Source organism: Malaclemys terrapin, chromosome 9 (assembly GCF_027887155.1).
Source record: "Malaclemys terrapin pileata isolate rMalTer1 chromosome 9, rMalTer1.hap1, whole genome shotgun sequence".
Classification (NCBI taxonomy): Eukaryota; Metazoa; Chordata; order Testudines; family Emydidae; genus Malaclemys; species Malaclemys terrapin.
In genome coordinates, this window is record NC_071513.1 from 99,263,367 (window position 1) to 99,286,429 (window position 23,063).

Here is a 23,063-nt window from a genome sequence, read left to right on the forward strand (position 1 = left end):
AGATGTCTGTAAGCTGAGCCATGCAGCTTGTTATACCTCCCTTTCTTTATACCTTTTTAGTTTGAGTTATTTCTTTATTTTTCCCTGTTATTAGCACATGTTTGTGCTTTCAGGGGTTCCCTACCATTTGGGCCTTTGTTTTTTTCCCCTCTGGGCCTTTTGCATGGCCTTGAGTGCGGGTTATACCCAAGACTCTGGCCTTCAAACCTTGTCAGACCTGCCACAGGTCCTTTCCCTGCAGTGACGGACATTCCAGCTGCCTTCATGGCTTGGGAGAAACCCACATTCCCTCTCAATTTAAAATTTCTTTTGGATTTAAAAACAGGTTTTTTAGCTCTGAGGGAGGACAGACTTAAACTCCTCTGTATGGAGCACCCTCTCAGACCCACCGAACTTTTATTTAGTAGAGGACCACCAGGCAGCACTTTGAATAATAAAACCAAACTTTATTCAAAAAGAAAAATGATTAGTTAAGCAAAGAGGCCTGCAATTGCCACTTCCACCACACTCCAGTTATACTTACACTCCAACATGAACTCCCGTATCAATGGCTGACCAGTCCACTCACAGCAGAGTGCAAAACAACCTTATAACCCTGGAACCCAACGGTCCCCTTTTGATGTTAATTGGAGCTCTCCCCAATTAAACAAAACGGCTCCTTTGATAATCCTGGATAACACTAATTAACATTAAACTGCCCCTTGCTGTAATTGTATTCTGCCATCTCCTCATTGGCGCTTTCTATTACACATTATTTAAATTAACATCTGCACCAATGTCCTTCCTATGCTATCAATACAGATAGCACTTAATGAAACATTGAAAATTCTGAAAATCACTCCTGAAAACCTTGCTTAAACAGTTATAACCAATACGTAACAGCAACATCACCCTGGGTCATGTTCTTGCTAACTTCTATTTTCTGTCGTACTGTCTCCAGCTGATTGCTAACTTCTACTCACACTCACAGACTCAGTTTCCCATACTCCTGTACGCTTAGGCTAATTTTAGGCCAAAGCCTAATTTCTACTTAATATATTTGATAGGCTGGAAGTGGCGGCAGGTCCGCCCCTCCGTATATACTCTTGTATTGGGGCACTAGGGTGTCTGGGGTGCAGGTGCAGACTCACGGACACGACTGGCAAAATCTCAAATCAAGAGGGCATGGGCATGCGGATATCCTGACGTGGAGAACCCATAGGGGGACACAGCTTGAAGAACTCAAGTTTACTGTACAAGGTAAGTAACCTTTCCTTTCTGTGAGAATTCTCTGTTTGTGTGAAAACTTTCCCGAGGGCTTTCTCCCAACCCTTCATCAAATTAGATAATTAACATTCAAACTGGTTTTTACCTTTACACGTAACATTTATGTAGAGGAAGGCAGGCCAGTCTCACTGGGAGCTTTAGAGGTTAAGGTCTGGTGGGTAAGGTTTGGCTAGCAGAAAGATTGGCTTATTCTTCAGTACAAAGGTCTTATTAAATACACATGAGTCTTGCAATTCACCACTTTGTTGATGGGTATAAAAGCAGGGAATCACAGGGAGAAGGAGAGAGGTAGATAGAAGGGGATTAAAGCCTATTTAGGGAGATCTAGGACCTCAAAAAAGACAGGGAGAGTTCAGACCTGACCACACAGTAGACAGACAGATAGAGCAGCTGAGCAATGTTGGTGATAAGCGAGTTTTTAGTAGCGCTGGTCATCTCTCTCTTTGTTGTGCAATTTCTGAAACTGAAGTGGGCATGTAGCCGGCTTCCTCCTGGACCAACTCCCCTTCCCGTCATCGGCACCATGTTGCAGATGGATTTCAAACGCCAGCACGAGACTCTCATTAAGGTATTGTGAATGTGTGTCCAAATATAGCCAAGTAAATGATAACATTAGCAAAACGCAGCAGCTGTAGAATAAAGCACTTCAGTGTGTTAAATAACATTTCATCTGGCTTGTGCATGGGACAGTAAATGAGGGCCACAAATTCCATGACGTGTTAGCGATGAAAGTGGGAATTTAGTGGCATTTGCTAAGTAGAAGATTGAATGAGAACGAAGTATTCCTGACTCGGCAAAAAGAATTGACTTGCTTAAAGCGGGTGGGGTTCAAACCCAGATAGGTCCTGAGTAGGCTCCTAAATGTATATGTAACTCCCTAGATAAAGTGAGATGATATTTTGAGGTGCTGAGCTCCCTCAAGTCCCACTGAAGTCGATGGGAGCTGCAGGTGCTAAATATGGATTTATTGAGGCACCTCCTTGGAAAAGTTCAGCCTAAATCTATTCAGCTGTCGCCTGGTTTCCTTCAGTATTTCTTGCTACATTTGCTTGTATCCAGGTATTTATGTTTCTGGGATGGCTATGCTCCTTCCCAGCCCGTCGTCCCTTCCAGCTCAATTCTTCACTGAAGCCTTAATGCTCAGTCGGTGGCATCGCATTCACTAAGAACCCGGGACACACACGGTTTCATCAGGCAGATGGAATAGCCGCATTGCGAGACCGAAAGATCTTTTTCAAACACCAATGACAGAAATTAGTGCAAAGAGAGAGGCAGCAAATGACCGGCTGCCTTAGGCAGAAATTTGCCCTTTATACAAGTTCTGGGGTGAATGTCCCTTTCTAACAGGCCGAGAAATCTGGTTGCTTGAAAGGATTCAGAAAACAGGGGCAGGTGAGAGGAATGACTAGATGACCTCCTGAGGTCTCTTCCAACCCTAATCTTCTCGGATTCTAACGGTGTGTGATGGGGAAATACATTAATAGGGATGTTTCTGTGCACTGGGCTGTTTGTAATTTGCCAGTAGCTCTAAAGGAGAAAATGAGATGCTTCCATGAGGTAGGTCACTGCAAGGGGCACTTAGGAAGACTGAGATGCATGACACTGCCCAGCATTATCACATATAACTAACCCTGATAAACTGTGACTCCAAGGGACAATAAGAAGTCTCCCAGGAATGCAAGTTACCACCTTTATTCGGTGTGTTTTAGATGCAGTGTTTACAGGGTAATAGAAGAGACACCACAGAATTGTCCCCTTAACTGGAAGGCACAAGCCGTTCTACAGCTGGGGACATCTGTCCAATCATGAGGTGAAATTCACCTGTAGTAACTCTAATCCCATTCCGTACAAGACATTTAAACAGCATCCCCCTGACACAGCTGCTGAGACATCCTGTTGGAGGAGAGAGTATGGTCTTATCTCATAGTCAGCTATGTCTTTCGCCATGGTTTGGGGTTTCACTACAAATGTTTCTACAACCCCCCCTCTCCCTCCCCCCCACAAAGAGCATCCTGAAGTAAGCTGGGCAGTTGTTTCATCGTGCACAGTTTTTCTGACTTGTGGTTTTCTGGCACTGATGGTGTCTCTAGTTGGCACAGATTTACGGGAACATCTTCACCTTGTGGATTGGACATATTCCTGTCATCATACTGAATGGATTCCCATCTGTGAAGGATGGCCTGACTAGCCACTCTGAAGCCATCTCTGGCCGCCCAGCAACCCCTTTCTTTCAGAAAACGGCCGGAGGAAAGGGTAACATTTTCTTTCCTTATAAACTATACAGAAATAAATAAGTTCACATGATCCTTTAAGTGCGGCTGCTTCCTGCTTCCACAGTCATCTCCCCATGGGAATGCTGCTGCAAATGGTTAAAATCAAGACAAGGGTGACTTTTCTGAGACTAATCAATAAGACAAACAACCACTGAATAGAACAGAGGAGCAAAATCCTGACTGATAAGTTTGTTTGAAGCATCAGCCAGGAATGTGAACATCAGCTGGCATTACTCCCATTGCACAGATGCTTTACAACCTGAGCCTGAGAAGGAGCCAGAATTTACCAACGTACATTGCCAAAGAGCCACACTAATACATCAGCAGCCCCCCATTAGCTCCCCCAACTCCAACCTGCAGCGCCTCCTGCCCGCCGGCAGCCCCACCAATCAGTGCCTCCCGCCCGCCGCGATCAGCTGTTACGCGGTGTGCAGGAGGCTCTGGTGGGGAGGGGGAAAGAGCGAGGGCATGGCAGGCTCGGGGGAAGGGCTGGAGTGGGGGCAGGGCCTGGGGCAGAGCAGGAGGTTGAGCACTGAGCACTCTCCGGCACATTGGAAAGTTAGCATCTATAACTCCAGCCTCGGAGTCGGTGCCTGTGCAAGGAGCTGCATATTAACCTCTGAAGAGCCGCATGCGGCTCTGGAGCCACAGGTTGGCCACCCCTGCTTTACACAGTACTAGTTTTGTGATAGTCATCTAATGTGGTGGCTTTTTAACCTGGGCAGGATCTTCTCACCTGCTGGGCTTCAGGTCAGATCTCTGCACTGTCATTCAAACACAACCATCCTTGCCCTGTTATTCATGCCTTACACTGCAGCAAATCTCACCCGACGGAATTCCCTCCTCTCTAGAATTCCTGGTGTGGGTTCCCAGCTCTAGAATTACATGGGTTTGGATCACAAATGATTTAGGAAAACTGCATCCTGAGTTTTTGAAGCCCCACTTTCTATTTCTCTTATAAGAGCAACAAAACCCTCGACATCAAGGACTTTTCTGAAGTTGTCACAATCCTTGTCACATCTGTGGCCAGATAAAGGAGGTCAGCTAGGAGTCACATTCTTCTGCATTTACCTCTCCTGTTAGAAAATTTAGTTTAGATTTAACTGTTACTATGTGAAGGATTTTGCTTTATATAAACAACAATTCTCAATGGCCTCAGGTATTATTTTCACAAGTGGTCACACCTGGAAGCAGCAGAGACGCTTCGGGCTGATGACCCTGCGGAACCTGGGGCTGGGCAAGAAAGGCCTGGAGCACCGAATCCAAGAGGAGGCCCGTCACCTGGTGGAGTACTTTATGAATGAGAGAGGTACATCATTGCCAGCATAGCTGGGTCTTTTCACTTCCAGAAGCATGTCTCTGTCATGCCAGCAAGAGGAGAGAATTCCAGGCCCCAGATGGCTAGATATGGGCAGAGTTAACCCCAGTGCTTTACGTGATCACAAGTGTTATGTGTGTTCAGATTGTATCTTAAGTGACAGGTTTCAGAGGGGTAGCCGTGTTAGTCTGTATCAGCAAAAACAACGAGGAGTCCTTGTGGCACCTTAGACACTAAGAAATGTATTTGGGCATAAGCTTTTGTGGGCTAAACCCCACTTCATCAGATGCATGGAGTGAAAAATACAGTAAGCAGTTAAATAACGTAGGGCCAAGAACCAATCCCTGTTGTACTCCACTAGAAAAACACACGCTCAATGATGATTCCCCATTTACAGTTACATTTTGAGACCTATCAGTTAGCCGTTTTATATCCGTTTAATGTGTGCTGTGTTCATTTTGTATCGTTCCTATTTTCAACCAAACTGTCATGCAATACCAAGTCAAATGCCTTACAGAATTCTAAGTTTATTACATCAACACTAATTCCTTTATCAAACTACACTTGTAATCTCATCAGAAAAAGATATCAAGTTAATTTGACAGGATCTATTTTCCATAAACCTCTGTTGATTGACATTAATTATATTATTCTCCTTTAATTCTTTATTAATCAAGTCCTGTATTAGCTGCTCCCTTTTCTTGCCTGACAGCTATGGGTTCAGTGTCAGAGTAACAGACGTATAATTGCCTGCCCTTTAAAATATTGGTACAACATTAGCATTCTCCCAGTCTTTTGGAACTTCCCCAGTGTTCCAAGTGTTGTTGAAAATCAACATTAATGGTCCAGCGAGCCCCTCAGCCAGCTCTTTTAGAAGTCTTAGAAGCAGATTATCAAGACCTTCTGATTTAAAAATATCTGACTTTCCTAGCTGCTACTTAACATCCTCCTGAATTACTGTTGGACTGGAAAGTGTTTCATTATCATGTATGACTAGATCTTCTGGTTTTTTCCCAAATATAGAACAGAAGTATTAGCTGAATACTTCTGCCTTTTCTGCATTATTATTGACAATCCTACCATTTCCATCTAGTAATGGAACAATACTATGAAAAGTGCATTTCAGTAATCCATCCTAGAAGTGACCAAGACCTGGATAACTGCAGTGAGGGAAGACTATGACCGGGCACGGCCACAGTCTCCTTACTAGATTTACAACAGATGAAAAAAGAAAAAAAAAAAAAAAAAAGCAGCATTCAAACACAGCAGGTGATCCAGCAGGTCCCCAAACCTGAGCACTTTTCTAGCAAAAGTTGGCCAAACCTTTTCTATCAGGCATCATTACCACCGACTGGTCTGGGTTTAGAGGCAGACAGCTCGGGGCTGTCTTTGAAAATCAGGCAACAATTAGTTTGGTGTCTAAATATGGAGTTAGGAACCTGCTTATATCAAATCAATTTTGGGCAGTGAGTCCATCGAGAGGGCTTGACACCCCCCCCCCAGTACTACACAATCAAAACCATTCAAAATGAGAACGCCCTGCTGCCCTCACTCTCCCTCTTCAGTGGCCTGATCAGGATTCATCTCTCAGTAGGGGGAGGGAGGAGCAGTTGGGAACATTAATGTGAATTCTGATCACTATTTTTGCAGGAGATCCCTTGGATCCTTCTTTCCCCATCGTCCATTCGGTCTCAAACGTGATTGCGGCGGTGGTGTTTGGACATCGCTTTTCCATTGAGGACAAAAATTTCCACCAGCTGATTGAAAACAATGATTACTTGGTCCAACATGGGAACAGCATCATCGAGCTAGTGAGTACATACAAGCTGTCATAAACATACAGCTAAGGATAGCATAAAATCCCTCCTTTACCTGTAACGGGTTAAGAAGCTCAAATAACCTGGTTGGCACCTGACCAAAAGGACCAATGAGGGGAGAAGATACTTTCAAATCTGTGGGGGAAGGTTTTTGTTTTGTGTTCCTTTGTTCTCTCGGGGTCAGCGAGGAACCAGGGCAGGGAAAATACATCTCCCTAAGCCATATCTGAACTAAGCATCTAATATTACAAAAATACTAAGTAATAGCAAGAAAATGCTTTAGATTATCTTTTGTTTTAGCTTGTGAATTTTCCCTGTGCTAAGAGGGAGGTTTATCCCTGTTTTTGTAACTTTGAAGTTTTGCCTAGAGGGGAAATCCTCTGTGTGTTGAATCTGATTACCCTGCAAATTACCTTCCATCCTGATTTTACAGAGGTGCTTCTTTTACTTTTTCTTTATAATAAAGTTCTATTTTTAAGAATCTGATTGGGTTTTTAGTGTCCTACAAACCCAAAGGTCTGGTCTGTGCTCACCTTGGTTACTCTCAAGCCTCCCCAGAAGAGGGGGTGAAGGGGCTTGGGGGGATATTTTGGGGAAACAGGAACTCCAAGTGGTCTTTTTCCTAAATCTTTGTCTAACTCACTTGGTGGTGGCAGCATGCCGTCCAAGGACAAGGAAGAATTTGTGCCTTGGGGAAGTTTTTAACCTAAGCTGGTAGAAATAAGCTTAGGGGGTCTTTCATGCGGGTCCCCACATCTGTACCCTAAAGTTTAGAGTGGGGAGGGAACCCTGACACAAGCGCTTGTTATTTTATCTGTATCCAAAGCAAAGCGAGGTTTCTCACCCAGCAAAGAAGGAAGTGAGATCTCTGTATTAGGAATTTAATACGTATTATACAGTTCATGAGGGCTGATGTACATGGAATCTTAGGCTCTGTCTACGCTGCACTTTCGTCTGTAAATCTTTTGTCGTTCAGGGGTGTGAAACCCCCTCGCCCCGCTTCTCGTTGGGGGTGGGTTTATTTTGTTGGTGGGAGAGCGCATCACACTTTTGCCTCTCTTACAGCTGTATGATGTTTTCCCCTGGCTCATGGATCATCTCCCAGGTACTCACCAGAAGGTATTCTATTGCCAAGAATTTGTCCAGTCTTTTGCAAGGAAGGAGATCAGGAGCCACCAAGAGAGTGGGTCACCTGACGAACCACAGGATTTCATTGATTTCTACCTGGCTCAGATAGACAAAGTAAGTGTCTGTGCCGTATATGACTACTGTGCTTTTGGGGCTTCACTGCTGTCCTCTGGTATAAACCACAAACTTCCCCAGGATAAGATGGAAAAGAACCCTCTGAAATGTGTCATGTGATTTTACGGTTCTAATCTTCTCCCACTGAAGTCACAGGGTGTTTTGTCATTGACTTCAATGGGAGTAGGATCAAGTTCTTTGATTTTATAGACAATTTGTGAAGAGATTTTTTTTTTTTAAATTTCCAAGACTTTCATATTATATGAATGTCAATTTAGAAAGGATGACCAAAACAAATTGCCATGGAGACTCGGGTGATATCAAAGTAATGGGAAAAAAGCAAACAGAGGTGGTAAGGAGATTTTAAAAGATGGAAAAGAGCAATTACTGTCCAGTAAGTGTAATTTAAACCCTTAATAATATCATGGAATTAATAGTAAGGAGAAAGATATGCTGTAGTCAGTGCTCAGAGACATCAGTACTGTGAGTAGTAAATAGAATGGGGATTTAAAATATACATCATACTAGACAAACATCGTTCTTTTTGAATGAATCACAGAACTATTGGATTCAAGGAACACATTTCAGAGTAACAGCCGTGTTAGTCTGTATCCGCAAAAAGAAGAACAGGAGTACTTGTGGCACCTAATAAATTTGTTATTCTCTAAGGTGCCACAAGTACTCCTGTTCTTCTTTTTAAGGAACACATTGGATCTAATACAGGGGTAGGCAACCTATGGCACGCGTGCCAAAGGCGGCACGCGAGCTGATTTTCAGTGGCGCTCACGCTGGCCAGGTCCTGGCCCCCCGTCCGGGGGGCTCTGCATTTTAATTTAATTTTAAATGAAGCTTCTTAAACATTTTAAAAACCTTATTTACTTTACATACAACAATCATTTAGTTATATATTATAGACTTATAGAAAGAGACCTTCTAACAATGTTAAAATGTATGACTGGCACGCGAAACCTTAAATTAGAGTGAATAAATGAAGACTCAGCATACCACTTCTGAAAGGTTGCCGACCCCTGATCTAATATTTGATACGATTGATAAAGGGCCCCATGAACTTTTACTTGAAAATGAAACTGTTGTCGGCTACAACACTGCACATGGAAACTGATGTCTAGCAGGGGTGGAAATAGGCACTAGCACAAGGAGAAAAAACTGTTGGAAAGACCCTAAACAAGGATCCCGGTGCAGGGGAAAGTTTCTCGACGCGCGGCAGCGGCGCCCGGGAGCCCGAGTTCCCCCGGGAAGGGCCAACGCTGCAGCGCCTCCCGCAGCCGCCCGGCCTGAGCTGCCACAGCCTCGCCAGGTCCGGCTGGGAGCAGGCGGAGGCCCCCCTGAGCCCGGGGGCAAGGCCCAGGCCACGCACGTAGCACTTCTCTGCTTCAGCCTGGCCAGAGAGGGAGTCAGCGGGTGGGATGCAGCCTCGCAGGTGGGAGCGCGTTGGGGTTGGGATGCCCAGCTCGGGGGCAGGCCTGGGACCCGAAGCAACTTCCCACTCCCCCGGCTCTGGCTGCTGCTGCGCGGGGGAAGCGCCCGGCCAGGCGCGCATGGGCTGGAGAGCGGTGGTCGCCGGGAAAGTTGGAGCCTGAGGAGGGGGAATGTGGCTCGCTCAGGAGAGGAGGCTGGGCCGGGGCGGGGATTTGGGGAAGGGGTTGGAATGGGGGCAGGGAAGGGGCGGAGTTGGGGGGGACCAGGGCCCCCGTGGAGTATCCTCTTTTTTCAATGTTCAAATATGGTAACCCTACACAGAACAGTTCAGATGAGCAGGATTTTGCAACGCGTATGGTGGAAGCAAAGGAACTTTTCTTCACCTCTTGCTACAGCCACGCCGTCAGATTTCAAAGCTCTTCATGCTGTATTTGGTCCAGGTGGGAGGGAGACTTCAGCTGCTGGTGCTCTAGCTTCCCACCCACTCTGTTCTTAACAGGTCCTCTGAATACTGCACTAACACTGGGTCCAATCCTGAACCGGGAGCAAAGCTTGAGTGACAGAACATTGCATGTGGAAATGAAGGAGCATGGAGGGATGGACTCCTCATTCCTGTTTCCCAGTGTTCTTTTAAAAATACAGACTTTTTTTGTTTTGTAAAGTTATAGACACTGCACATTGCTGGGCATCAAATCAGTACAGAGTGACACTCATTATTACCCAGATTGTCCTACCTTTGCACCCTAACCTCAAACCTTTGACTGTCACCTGCAGAGCAAAGCTGACCCTGATTCGACCTTTGATGAAGACAACCTGGTCCAGACTGTTTTCGACCTTTTCTTGGCAGGGACAGAAACCACAACCACCACCCTACGCTGGGCAGTGCTTTATATGGTGACTTACCCAGATGTCCAAGGTGAGGGGGTTGGGGAAGATACATGCACCATACATAAGATTGTGCATTATGTAGAAAGTACCCACTTCTACACAATTTTGTTAGGTGATTGTAAGTTGAAAACTGGCTGCAGCTCCAAGATGGGTCCCTGATATAAAAGCAGATGCCTGGACTGAGCTTTGAGTCAGGCCTCTTCGATTTCTGACCTCCAGTCACTGCCCCTTGCTTCTTAGAGATATAGGGTTTTCCACACTTTGTGTCTGGTTCTCAAGCCAAGCTCTATCACCTTTCCACACGATATTGTTGCTTCATTCAGAGAAACTCAGACGTCCAAATAAATCACAAAGTCCCAACTCAAACAAATGTCACACAGTCGGGGTTTCTTCTTCCCAGTGGTTCCCTGAGTCACAAGTATCTAAACATTTTTTCCCTCCTTGGGGTTCCTTCTCCAGCCATCTGACTCTACACACGGGTTCTCTCAAGGTCCTTTGAAGAGACCGTCAGTAATCATTTCACCCTCTCTCTCAGTTATGAAGGAAGGGAGCTACTTATATATTCTGCCTCCTTCCCAGCATGCCTTGCAACACAGTCTCTAACTCTCAGGTGTCCCTCTGGGCCACAAGTCCTAGTGTGTGTTGGTGCTGCCAGGAACAGGGAAATGCTGGAGTGGAGGCTTCCTTTAAAGGAACATGCTATTGTAGTCATAGTCCTCAGTGAGGAACGTGCTCCTGGCCGGGGAAGTGCTTTCAGAGTTGTTAGCTGGTAAAGTTGTCTTTGTGATTGCGCAAATGCGGGACTTTTAATTCACTAAACGCTATTGTCCCCTGCAGCACATGCAGATGGTGCTTCCTGAGTGCCTCTCTCAATTATTGCTGCTCAGTCCCTTCCATCTTCACTTCCAGGCAGAGGCAACGTGTGGGTGGGGGGATGCGGGGTCACGTGCCCCACCCCTCAGATTTGCTGCTTAGCTTGTACTGAGCATGCTCAGTAACTAACACTGCTGAAGCCGGCTGCCCTCACTCCTTCCCCCTCACCTGCACTATAGGCAGGCACAGGTCATGTTGTTATGCACTGTTATGCTGAAGGGTGTTGGTAGCTGCCAGCAAGGGTGGCTTTGATCTATAGGCAATCACAGACCTTGCTGAGGCTGCTGGCTGTGCCAGCTGCCCTTCCTTTTGGCTAACTGAAAGAAGCACATTAAGCTCCTTTTTGGAGTCAGGTAGCTGAAACAAGAGAAGTCACTGCCCAAAGCACTGGTCACATGGAAGGGTGGAGCAAGAATGAATTCTGGGCAAATAAGAGGGGAGTCCTGGGAACTGATTGAAAATGTGGAGGTTGGTGCATTGATCGGCTTGTGGCTGTGGGCGTTTGTCAGAAGCAGAAAGCAGTGAGAAAAGCCAGGAGAAATCGGAGAGCAGTGGTAAAAGCATGGCCTGGAGTAGATGCAAAGAAAGAGCTTCTTCTGGTCAGAGTGCTGGCAGGGAAGGCAAGCTTGGAAATGATGAGCAAGGGAAACTGCCTCTGGTTTGATCCTACAGTGTTCAGGGAAACAGGACTTGGTGTACATTCTTTGCAAATCCACAGGATTGCACCAAAGAAATACCGTATTCGTATAATCGACTTCTCCTAACGGAAACGACCAGCGAGGCCCTGCACACTGGCTTATCTGCTCAAGCCAAGGGGCAATGCTAGGAAGCCCGCTCATCCTTCATTTATAAACAGGGACCTCAGACGGATGCATTGGCCAAAAGGGGAGCCTTGAATCCTTTGGCTGCCATTCTATATCCCAGTTATCGCTTTCCCCGCTGTCGCTTTCATCTAGCAAGGATGCTGCTTTACTTGCTGACATCTGTGAATGTCATTGCACCCTGCTAGCACTAGAGGGCTCCTGTTTCCCACTAAGATAACGTCTTGATTGCTCTACACTTTGAACTCTGGCTCTGCTAAGCTGTACTCCCAGCTGATCCCACCTCAGATAAAGCTCTGTTGTTCTCTCAGGACCTGAAATAAACTGTATTGGACAGGTGCTGGGCACGGCATAGAAACAGGAGTCTAATCTGTGAAACGAAGCTAGAGAACTTACTCATAAATGATCTGGAGAAAGGGGTAAACAGTGAGGTGGCAAAGTTCGCAGATGATACTAAACTGCTCAGGATAGTTAAGACCAAAGCAGCCTGTGAAGAACTTCAAAAAGATCTCACAAAACTAAGTGATTGGACAACAAAATGGCAAATGAAATTTAATGTGGATGAATGTAAAGTAATGCACATTGGAAAAAATAACCCCAACTATACATACAATATGATGGGGGCTAATTTAGCTACAACTAATCAGGAAAAAGATCTTGGAGTCATCGTGGATAGTTCTCTGAAGACGTCCACGCAGTGTGCAGCGGCGGTCAAAAAAGCAAACAGGATGTTAGGAATCATTAAAAAGGGGATAGAGAATGAGATGGAGAATATCTTATTGCCCTTATATAAATCGATGGTATGCCCACATCTTGAATACTACGTACAGATGTGGTCTCCTCATCTCAAAACAGATATACTGGCATTAGATAAGGTTCAGAGAAGGGCAACTAAAATGATTAGGTGTTTGGAACGGGTCCCATATGAGGAGAGATTAAAGAGACTAGGACTTTTCAGCTTGGAAAAGAGGAGACTAAGGGGGTATATGATAGAGGTATGTAAAATCATGAGTGATGTGGAGAAAGTGTAAATAAGGAAAAGTTATTTACTTGTTCCCATAATATAAGAACTAGGGGCCACCAAATGAAATTAATGGGCAGCAGGTTTAAAACAAATAAAAGGAAGTTCTTCTTCACACAGCACATAGTCAACTTGTGGAACTCCTTGCCTGAGGAGGTTGTGAAGGCTAGGACTATAACAGGGTTTAAAAGAGAACTGGATAAATTCATGGTGGTTAAGTCCATTAATGGCTATTAGCCAGGATGGGTAAGGAATGGTGTCCCTAGCCTCTGTTTGTCAGAGGGTGGAGATGGATGGCAGGAGAGAGATCACTTGATCATTACCTCTTTGGTTCACTCCCTCTGGGGTACCTGCCATTGGCCACTGTCGGTAGACAGGATACTGGGCTAGATGGACCTTTGGTCTGACCCAGTACGGCCGTTCTTATGTTCTTGCGTAAAGCTTTCCCTGTGTAGCAGCCTGGTTCCTGGCTGCCTCAGAAGCAGACACCATAGAATCATGGGACTGGAAGGGACCTCGAGAGATCATCTAGTCCAGTCCCCTGCACAGTGCACTCATGGCCATGTTGGTACTGAGGGTGCTGCCCCCACCGTCAGTCTTCCTATCAGAGAAAAGAAAGGGAAAAGCTCTTCACCAGGGCCGAATTTGGCCCTGACAGTGAGTTTCAGGCATCTGTTGTCTGGGTCTCTGTGGAATGTGCGGATAATCTCTCCCAGGTACTGAGATGCAGCAGTTACTTGCTACGCTTGTCCTGCTGGCCGAGCTTTACCCTCCCACTGATGTTAACCCAGCAATAAAGGAGAGATTCAAATAACATTCCAGCAGGGAAAAGAAAAGGCTCCAGGATTAGGGTGACCAGATGTCTTGATATTATTGGGACTGTCCCAATATTAGGGGCTTTGTCTTATATAGGCAACTATACCCACCCCTCACCCTGGAAAAAAAGTGTCCCAATTTTTTACGCTTGTGTCTGGCCACCCTATCCAAGATACACACACGCGCACAGTCCAAAATGTGTGTCCTTAATGTTTCTCTTCAGAGAAAGTCCAGAAGGAGCTGGACGCTGAGCTGGGTCCCTCCCAATTAATCTGCTACGAGGATCGGAAGAACCTGCCCTACACCAATGCCGTGATTCATGAGATCCAGCGCTACAGCAACGTCGTTGCAGTCGGAGTTCCTAGAACATGTGTAAAAGACACAATGCTGCAGGGCTTTCCCATTGAGAAGGTACAGAGCCGTTCTCTATCCTTCCATCAGAGGGCCAATGTTCTAGGAATCCAACTAATCGGTGTGTCCACATACACCGTGGACCTGAGTTTCTTTTGCTTTGCAGCTCCTTCACTTTCTTCCAACACCTAAAGAATAAAGCTGATGGATGAGGCCACTGGGAAATATCCCTGATTTTAGGGAGTTCCTCAAACATTACAGAATCAGCAGAGAGCTTGGGGTGACCACTCTTGCAGCCTGCTGTGATCTAGCTATTCTCAGCTGCCAGTATGTCCCTTAGGGGCCTTGGCAACATTATGCTCTGGGCAGTGTCAAGAATAGGGGAAGCTCAAAGGTGACTTCAAGACCCCTTTAATTCCCCCTCCTACATCCTACCTGGTGTATTTCTTGGCCAGAAAGAAGGGTTAGACCGTGTATCTCTTCTCCATTTTTAAATCTCACACTGAATGGCCTTGTTTTCAAATTCTATCAGTCCATTGAACTCTTGGTCAGTGTCTTGCCGTTTTAACACCGGAAAAATATAACATTGTCAATTTAAAGCAATTGTTTAAAAATGTTAAACATTCCTCTTTTTGCTTCCATTGAGGAGTCAATGTTAAAGCAGGGAGGATTCTAGGTATAAGACTTTTGCACTGGCCTCTTTGTTGCTGGTGTTTCTAGCAACATGACTGCTGTCATCAGATGCAGAAGGACAAATAGAAATGTATTGTCCAGCGCGCTCCAAATGTATTCCTGGGGACATAGGGTTTTCTCTAGGTGACCTTCCACGCAAGGTAATAAATGAAAACTGAAAACTGTCGGTCCTTACCCATCTTTCTGATGGAGAGACACTGAACTGAGTCAAATTTTCCCTTGCAGGGCACCATTATTCTCCCAAATTTAACCTCTGCCTTGCTTGACCCTGAGCAATGGGAGACACCTCGACAGTTCAACCCAAATCACTTCCTGGATCAGGATGGAAATTTTGTGACCAAAGAAGCTTTCTTGCCATTCTCAGCAGGTAAGAGCACTGACAGGAAAAGCTTCTTAGTGGGTTTGATTGTGAGGGGTGAATTAATGGATTAGCAGTGGAACCTTGTTAACCTTCAGACCTTGTAATTTATACAAAACCCAGCAGTCTCACCCCATTTCTCAGCAAAGATTGAATTACAGAATGCTAGATGGACCATTGATCTGACCTAATATGGCAGTTTTTATGTTCTTATTAATACTAAAATGAGAATTGTCAAAACAAAGGAACATATATTTTGTGATGGATTTTAATTTTTCAGTTACTAATTTGCAAAAATAACTATTATGCATTGGATCTCCCAATCATTAATACGAATTAGTATAATTCTATTGCACTTAGAAATCGCAAGGCAATAAATACGATCCTCAACCGCAGAGTAACAGTTATATGGAAAATGACCGTATGTCCTCTTCTCCCATGGTTACTCAACAGCTGTTTCAGTCTCAGAGGACAGAATATATTGTGCCACATGTGCACAGACCTATCCTCAAATCTTGATAACTTCTGAAGTACTAAATGACTTCACTTTAAACAGATGGTATTTTTCTTCAGTGAGAAATTGGATTTTGCCAGCTTTGAGCTTTGACCAGATCGGATACACGATACATTCAATCCAATTGTAATTCAGATTTTCAAATGAAAAAATAAACATTACCCCCCACTCAATCACTGGCCCTTTGTTCTTGCAGGGCCCCGTGTGTGTTTGGGGGAGCAGCTGGCAAGGACTGAGCTCTTCATCTTCTTCACCAACCTGCTGCGGGCGTTCACCTTCAGGCTACCGGAGGGAGTGAAGGAAATCAACACCGAGCCCATGCTAGGGGGTTTATTGCAGCCTCATCCCTATAAGATCTGTGCTGTTCCTCGCTAGGCTGCAGCACCCCACAAAGCACGGGAGGAGCCAGTAGGCAGGCATGTGTGCCTTTGTGGATTTCCACCTTTCACCTCTTCCCCTCTTTCTACTTCCAGCTTTGACGACGGTGTCAGCTCAGGCCAGTGAAGTCAATTTCTCGATCCGTTAGACCTTGGGAATTAAACTGCAAACCACTGCCACTTCATTACTGGTCTGTGCCCAGGCTTTCTCCTTAATAGATCGCAGAGAAAGAAAATGTAAAACAAGGAATTAGAGTCAGGCTTTAGTTGGGTGGACCAGGAATGTGTTAGATCATAGAATCATAGAATATCAAGGTTGGAAGGGACCTCAGGAGGTCATCTAGTCCAACCCCCTGCTCAGAACAGGACCAATTCCCAACTAAACTAAATCATCCCAGCCAGGGCTTTGTCAAGCCGGGCCTTAAAAACCTCCAAGGAAGGAGATTCCACCACCTCCCTAGATGTGTTACATTGAAGGTGGAGTCGTGGCAGCAGCAGAGAGAGAGGAGGGGAGAGGAGGAACATATTACCTGTCTGTTACCAGGTTTAGCTTTATTCAGCAAGTTCTTATCCACAGCTCTAAGCTCTGCCACTGGCTGTGACATCCGATCTGCTGCCCTGTTTGTGTCTTATGCAATGAACACACACAACTGAGAGGTTTCAGAGTAGCAGCCGTGTTAGTCTGTATCCACAAAAAGAACAGGAGTTCTTGTGGCACCTTAGAGACTAACACATTTATTTGAGCATAAGCTTTCGTGGGCTACAGCCCACTTCTTCGGATGCATAGAATGGAACATACAGTGAGGAGATATATATACACAACTGAGAGTCATCTCCAAACTGGTAACGCTACCACCGAACACCTTTCCCTCTCTCCACTGTTCGTTATGTACATGAATTCTAATGAAAGGCAGATTGTTGCTTATCGGGACTGCAAGCAATTTTCCGAATATGCCTTTGAATTTTTCATGAATCTGCTTTAGTTGGTTTTTGCACCTTTTGGTGGTTGCTTTTCACAGATGATGTAGCGAATAAGTTGACTGGCAAGAATGACAAAGCAGTTAGTTTTAGATACGTGTTGCAGAATATCCACTGAGAGTGAATTTCACATTCATAATCAAAGGTATTAGCACCTGAAACCTGATCCGAAAAGTGAATTCTTACTGAATCAGTGATCCGAGACGTACCATGTAACCTATTGTCTCCTGAAGTCAGGCAGGACTCTAGTGCTGCTGTATGTGTCCCTCACACTCTCGCCAGGGCAAGAAGCCTCCTAGGATTCAGCGCTTCCTGGGTCTGACCTCAGTGCATTCAGCACCCTTGTTCGCACTGTGAGCTTCCTGCAGTGAGCCAAAACTTCAAAACCAGACTCCAACGAGAAACTGCAGAATTGGAATTAATTTGCAAACTGGACACCATTAAATTAGGCTTGAATAAAGACTGAGAGTGGATGGGTCATTACACAAAGTAAAAACTATTTCCCCATGCTATTTTTTCCCCTACTGTTACTCACACCTTCTTGTCAACTGTTGGAAATGGGCCATCCTGATTATCACTACAAAAGTTTTTTTCTCCTGCTGATAATAGCCCACCTTAATTGATTACTCTTGTTATAGTTGGTATGGCAACACCCATTTTTTCATGTTCTCTGTGTATATATAGCTTCCTACTGTATGTTCCACTGCATGCATCCGATGAATTGGGTTTTAGCCCATGAAAGCTTATGCCCAAATACATTTGTTAGTGTGTAAGGTGCCACAAGGACTCCTCATTGTTTTTGCGGATACAGACTAATACGGCTACCCCTCTGAAACCTGTCACCTGGAAGGGACATCTGAGGAGGCCTTACACGCCCCCACAGGGGCCACACACCCCAGCTTCGCAGTCAGCAGGGACTCCCAGCCAGCGTTGTAAAACAAGGGTTTATTAGTCGACGGGAACACAGCGTAGAACAGATCTTGTTAGCCCGGAAAGCAGGAAGTTACAGCAAAGTCACCTGGGGCGGGGGAATCCAGAGCCCTGAGTCCCTAACTGGGAGCCAGCCGCAGTCACGACCAGCTGTCCCGCCTCCTTCCTTTGTCTCTTCCCCGGGTAAACAGGTCACCTGACCTGCGCCTCACTTTGTTCTCCAACGCCCAGGGCTGATTCTTGCAGAGGAGGGGGCCCGGCCATCAGTTGCCAGGATACCAAGTGTCGACAATTCTCTTTGCCCAGAAAGCCAGTGGGCAGTCACCATATCTGCCCTCTCTGCAAGGATCACACAGCCTTGTCCCACCACCTAGATCAGAGATGGGCAAACTACGGCCCGCGGGCCCATCCTGCCCAGCCTTTGAGCTCCCAGCTAGGGAGGCTGGCCCCCAGCCCCTCCCCTGCTGTCCCCCCTCCCCCACAGCCTCAGCTCGCCTTGTGGGGAGTGTGGCTGGCTCCGACCAGGTGGCATGGCTGCCAGTCCTGCTACTCTGAGTAGCATGGTAAGGGGGCGGGAAGTGGGGGGGGAGGGAGGTTGGAGGTTCTGAGGGGGGCAGTCGGGGTGGGAAGTGGAAGGCGGCAGATATGGGGGCCAGGCTGTTTGGGGTGGCACAGCCTTCCCTACCCGGCCTTCCATACAGTTTCGCAACCCTGTTGCCCGCCCTAAAGGGCTCGAGGGGACAACAATGGTCCGTCGCCCGGTGTGCTTGGCACCAATAAAGACACCGAAGGGAGAAAGCAAGCCAAGTTTATTTCAGAGCTCTGAAATGGCACTAGGAGACCAGCATGTCTCAAATCCAGTGCAACAAATACAAACAAATTTTACCTTTTATACTCCAAACTGTTTGCATACATCTCTTTGTCTGGCTGTTCCCCCTTACCCCTCCCTTCCAGACAACTGTTACAATAAACTCTACATAAGCTTGTGAGAAAACTTTCCCAGTCTTTGCGACCTTGAGTTAGACATCTGCAAACTAACTACCCCTCCTTTCCCTCCTCCTTATCTCTATTATTTCTGCTAGCGTGAGTGAAACTGCAGCCATCTGCTAGAAACGCTGACCAATACATTTCTGCTTCAGCCTGCTTCAGAGCATGTAAGCAGTTAGCATAGAAGTAGGTGAGAGTTCCCAAGATGGAGTCACTGTGGTTCACAGACCCAGAGCAAAAGAGCTTCATCGGCACTTTTGGCCTTCCACTCTCCCGAGTTACCTGGTAGCTATGCCTAGTGGACCCCAACAATCCCTCCTTTGAGAACACTCAACAAACCTTTGTCAGAGTTTTCTCATACTCTAAAGACAGAATGCGATTAAGCTCCATGCAATCAGAAATTGTTGACACTAAACAAGTCAAAAAATAACAAGACCAAATACATAGGCCAGGTCGGCCTTCTGTGAGAAAATAAAACCAATGCTCAGGGTTCTCGCGGGGAGTATGCTGTGACTGTTCAGAAAGATCACAACACATTCCCAGTGACCCTTACTGTCTTTTGAATAACAGCTTAAGTCCCAAATCGTCGTTAGCAGTCTTCTCCGCAGGCTGGACAGTCCACTGTTTAGGAGTGGACACTGCTTTCAGTCGAGAGTGATGAATCCAGTTCTTGTGTCCTTCGACCTTTGCCGCTGTATGGGAGACCAGCAGGACGGTGTGGGGTCCCTTCCACTTCTCTTGGAGAGGCTCGTCCTTCCAGGTCCGCACGAGAACGGAGTCACCAGGCTGCAGGGAGTGGACCAGAGTATCCAGCAGAAGAGGCTGTGAATCTTTGGTGTACCTGTGAAGAGAAGAAAGAACAGCAGACAGAGAGCACATGTACTGAGACAAGAAACCACACCCCACTTCCCACTCTTGCCAGAACTGGGGTACCATTCATAGGCCATGCTCTTCCAAACATAATCTCGAAGGGACTAAGCCCTATCCTACCCTTAGGGAGAGCACGAATGCGAAGTAACACAAGGGGCAAAGCATCAGGCCACTTAAGAGAGGCCTCCTGACAGACCTTTGAGAGGTGTCGCTTGAGTGTCTGATTTGTGCGTTCCACTACTCCACTGGCTTGTGGTTGCCAGGGTGTGTGGAGTTTCCAGGGGATTTGCAGAGCACTTGATATCTTTTGAACCACTTGAGATGTGAGGTGTGTTCCATTGTCAGATTCCATCCACTGAGGAAGGCCGAAGCGAGGAATGATTTCCTTGACAAACTTAAGAGCCACTGTTTTGGCAGTGTTGTTACGACATGGGAAGGCTTCAGGCCGCCCGCTGAATCGATCCACTAAGATGAGAAGGTACCTGTACCCTTGGGTCCTGGGAAACTCAGTAAAGTCTATTTGCCACACCAATCCTGGGCCTGGGGTAGGTTCCAGGGTGGCTGGTGGCACTGCTACTCCTGGTCGAGGGTTATTCTTTTGGCAGATTAAACATTCAGCCTGTACCTGTGATGCTAGGGGTTTAAGTCCAGAGGTTAGAAAATATTTATTCATGAGCTGGATAAGAGCCTCTCTGCCTGCGTGTGTGGTTTGATGCAGTTTCTGCAACACTGGTCGAATCAAGCCCTTGGGCAGGAGGATTTTTCCCTCTGTGGAATAAAGCCATCCCTCCTTTTCCTGGAGACCGAGACTGTCAGCCAGGTTTCTGTCCTCTTGGGAGTACTGAGGGGCTGCAAGCTCACCCACTGATGGGATGAGGGCATGCATTTGGGCATTCTCCTCTGTTGGTGATTTCAGGGTAGCAGCTCGCTTAGCTTCCCTGTCTGCTCTGGCATTACCCTTGGATACATCTTGATCTTCCCTTTGATGGGCTTTGCAATGCACCACTGCTACTGCTGAGGGGAGTTGTACTGCTTCTAACAGCCGGAGAATTTGAGACCCATGCTTGACAGGAGAGCCTTGGGCTGTTAGCATTCCCCTTTACTTCCACAGACCAGCATGAGCATGCAATACCCCAAAAGCATACTTTGAGTCAGTAAAGATATTAACCCGTTTGTCTTTTCCCAGCTCGAGTGCACGAGTCAGGGTCACTAGTTCAGCAAGCTGGGCAGATGTTCCTGCCGGTAAACTCTCAGCTTCCATGGTATCATGAAGAGAAACAATAGCATAACCCGCCCTCCTTTGCCCATCCACAACAGTACTACTGCCATCAGTATACCATTCCAAGTCAGCATTTGGGAGTGGCTGATCTTTTAAATCTGGGTGGCTAGAGTAGTGGGGCATCTATGATTTCCAGCCAGTCATGTTCCTGCTTTTCTGTCTCTGGTAGCAGTGTAGCTGGATTAAGGGAGGGACAGATCTGCAGGGTGACTTCAGGATTCTCTAACAGCTTCGCCTGGTACCGAGCAACCCGAGCCTGTGTGAGCCAAAGACCACCCTTAGTATCCAGCAAGGCTCGGACCATATGGGGAACATACACTTGCACAGTTCCTCCCAGTGTCAGTTTTTCAGCTTCCCCAAGCACTAGAGCAGTAGCTGCGACCGCCCTCAAACAGGCTGGCCATCCCTTTGAAACTTGATCCAGTTGTTTAGAAAAGTATGCCACAGGACGCTTCCAGGCACCTAATAGCTGGGTAAGCATTCCCAAAGCTACCCCTTTTCATTCATGCACATACAGTTGGAACGGCTTAGATATATCGGGCAAACCCAGGGCTGGAGCTTCCATTAGCTTCCTTTTCAAGATTTTAAATGCCCTGTCCGCTTCTGGGGACCAGTGAAAGGGTTCATGTTCTGCTCCCTTAACACATTCATACAGAGGTTTAGCCCACAGTCCAAACTCTGGAATCCATATTCTGCAAAAACCAGCCATGCCCAGGAATGCCCTAAGCTGTTTACGGTTGCTGGGGATGGGAACTTGGCAAATAGCCTCCTTCCTTTCGTTTGAGAGCTGTCTCTCTCCCTGCCTGATGTGAAATCCCAGATCTTGAACCTCTGAAAGAGCAATTTGGGCTTTGCTTTGAGATACCCTGTATCCTCGCAGTCCAATAAAGTTTAGGAGACTCACAGTAGCTCTGAGACAAGGGATTAGACCCACAGCAGCAATTAACAAGTCATCTACATATTGCAGCAGGAGGGCTCTGTCTGAATTATCCCACTCTTCCAAATCTCTGGCCAAAGCCTGTCCAAACAGAGTGGGGGAATTTTTAAATCCTTGAGTCAATACTGTCCAACAAAGCTGCCTTTTAACCCTTCTGTTGTCCTCATTTGCCTTGCAGTATTTTGCAGATCTCACAGTTGCTTGGTCACATTCAGGCCCCCCTTTCTCTTGATTGTCAGCCAAGTCTTAGCTGTGAACACTGTCCTTGGATAAAGCCAGCATGACTGAGCTGCTAGCTATATTTTCCATTCAGTTAACTCATTCTGTGCTCTTTCCTCTTCTCCCTTTCTCGGCTTCTTCTAACTTCCAAAGGAACCTTCCACTCTTCACTCATACACCTTTTCTCCAACCATTAACACATACACATTACCATTATACATCCTTCCAGTAACATAACTTCTATACAGAGCTTTGAAGCAACAAACCAGGACGAGCACACTCACTTCTGAGGATTCCACTCTGTACAACCTCTGGTGTCCAATAGCTTTCCCTTTTAAACCTTAAATGCCTTCCCCGTCTTCCTTCTTAGCCTTGGCTATAACCTGATTCCGCTCCACTTCAGACAACAGGGTTCTCATAAGTATATTGCAGTCATCCTTATGGCTAGCTAGACAACCTTCAAAGATAGAAATGAACTTGCTTGGATTCGTTGAGAATTCTCCTGCCTCTGCCTTGAAAAGCAGCCAGACGTACAGGGTTAAAAGCAACATGAGAATATACAGACACTATCTGTGCTGGCCGTTCCTGTGTTCCTGGACGGGCTACCACACTCCCCGTAATCAACAGATACAATCCCACTGGGGGGGTACTCTCTGGAGCCTGTGGGGGTGGAGGAGCCGAAGAGGACACCGATTTTGGCATTACAACAGTGGGAGGGTTCTGGGGTTTAGCAGCCAATACTACCGAGCCTGTCGGAGTCAAATGGCACTTGAGCAAAATATCAGTCCTATTTCT

At 46.3% G+C, this 23,063-nt stretch overlaps 1 protein-coding gene across 1 annotated transcript; it reads left to right on the top strand.

Annotated features, from left to right (window-relative positions):
• The first annotated feature begins 1,529 nt into the window (after nucleotides 1–1,529).
• On the top strand, nucleotides 1,530–17,823 carry LOC128842927 (cytochrome P450 2J6-like). The gene is made up of 9 exons (XM_054039256.1): nucleotides 1,530–1,834; nucleotides 3,357–3,519; nucleotides 4,699–4,848; nucleotides 6,508–6,668; nucleotides 7,740–7,916; nucleotides 10,131–10,272; nucleotides 13,999–14,186; nucleotides 15,045–15,186; nucleotides 15,888–17,823. Exons 1-9 carry the CDS (start codon nucleotides 1,664–1,666, stop codon nucleotides 16,064–16,066), a joined length of 1,473 nt encoding a protein of 490 aa, XP_053895231.1. The 5' UTR covers nucleotides 1,530–1,663; the 3' UTR covers nucleotides 16,067–17,823.
• The last annotated feature ends 5,240 nt before the right edge of the window (nucleotides 17,824–23,063 follow it).

Bases quoted from the DNA above. Each gene is read 5' to 3' on its own strand.
- LOC128842927 (XM_054039256.1), top strand. From the start codon at position 1,664: ATGTTGGTGATAAGCGAGTTTTTAGTAGCGCTGGTCATCTCTCTCTTT. The intron at 7,917-10,130 runs GTAAGTGTCTGT...TGTCACCTGCAG, and splicing joins ACCTGGCTCAGATAGACAAA to AGCAAAGCTGACCCTGATTC. The intron at 10,273-13,998 runs GTGAGGGGGTTG...GTTTCTCTTCAG, and splicing joins GACTTACCCAGATGTCCAAG to AGAAAGTCCAGAAGGAGCTG.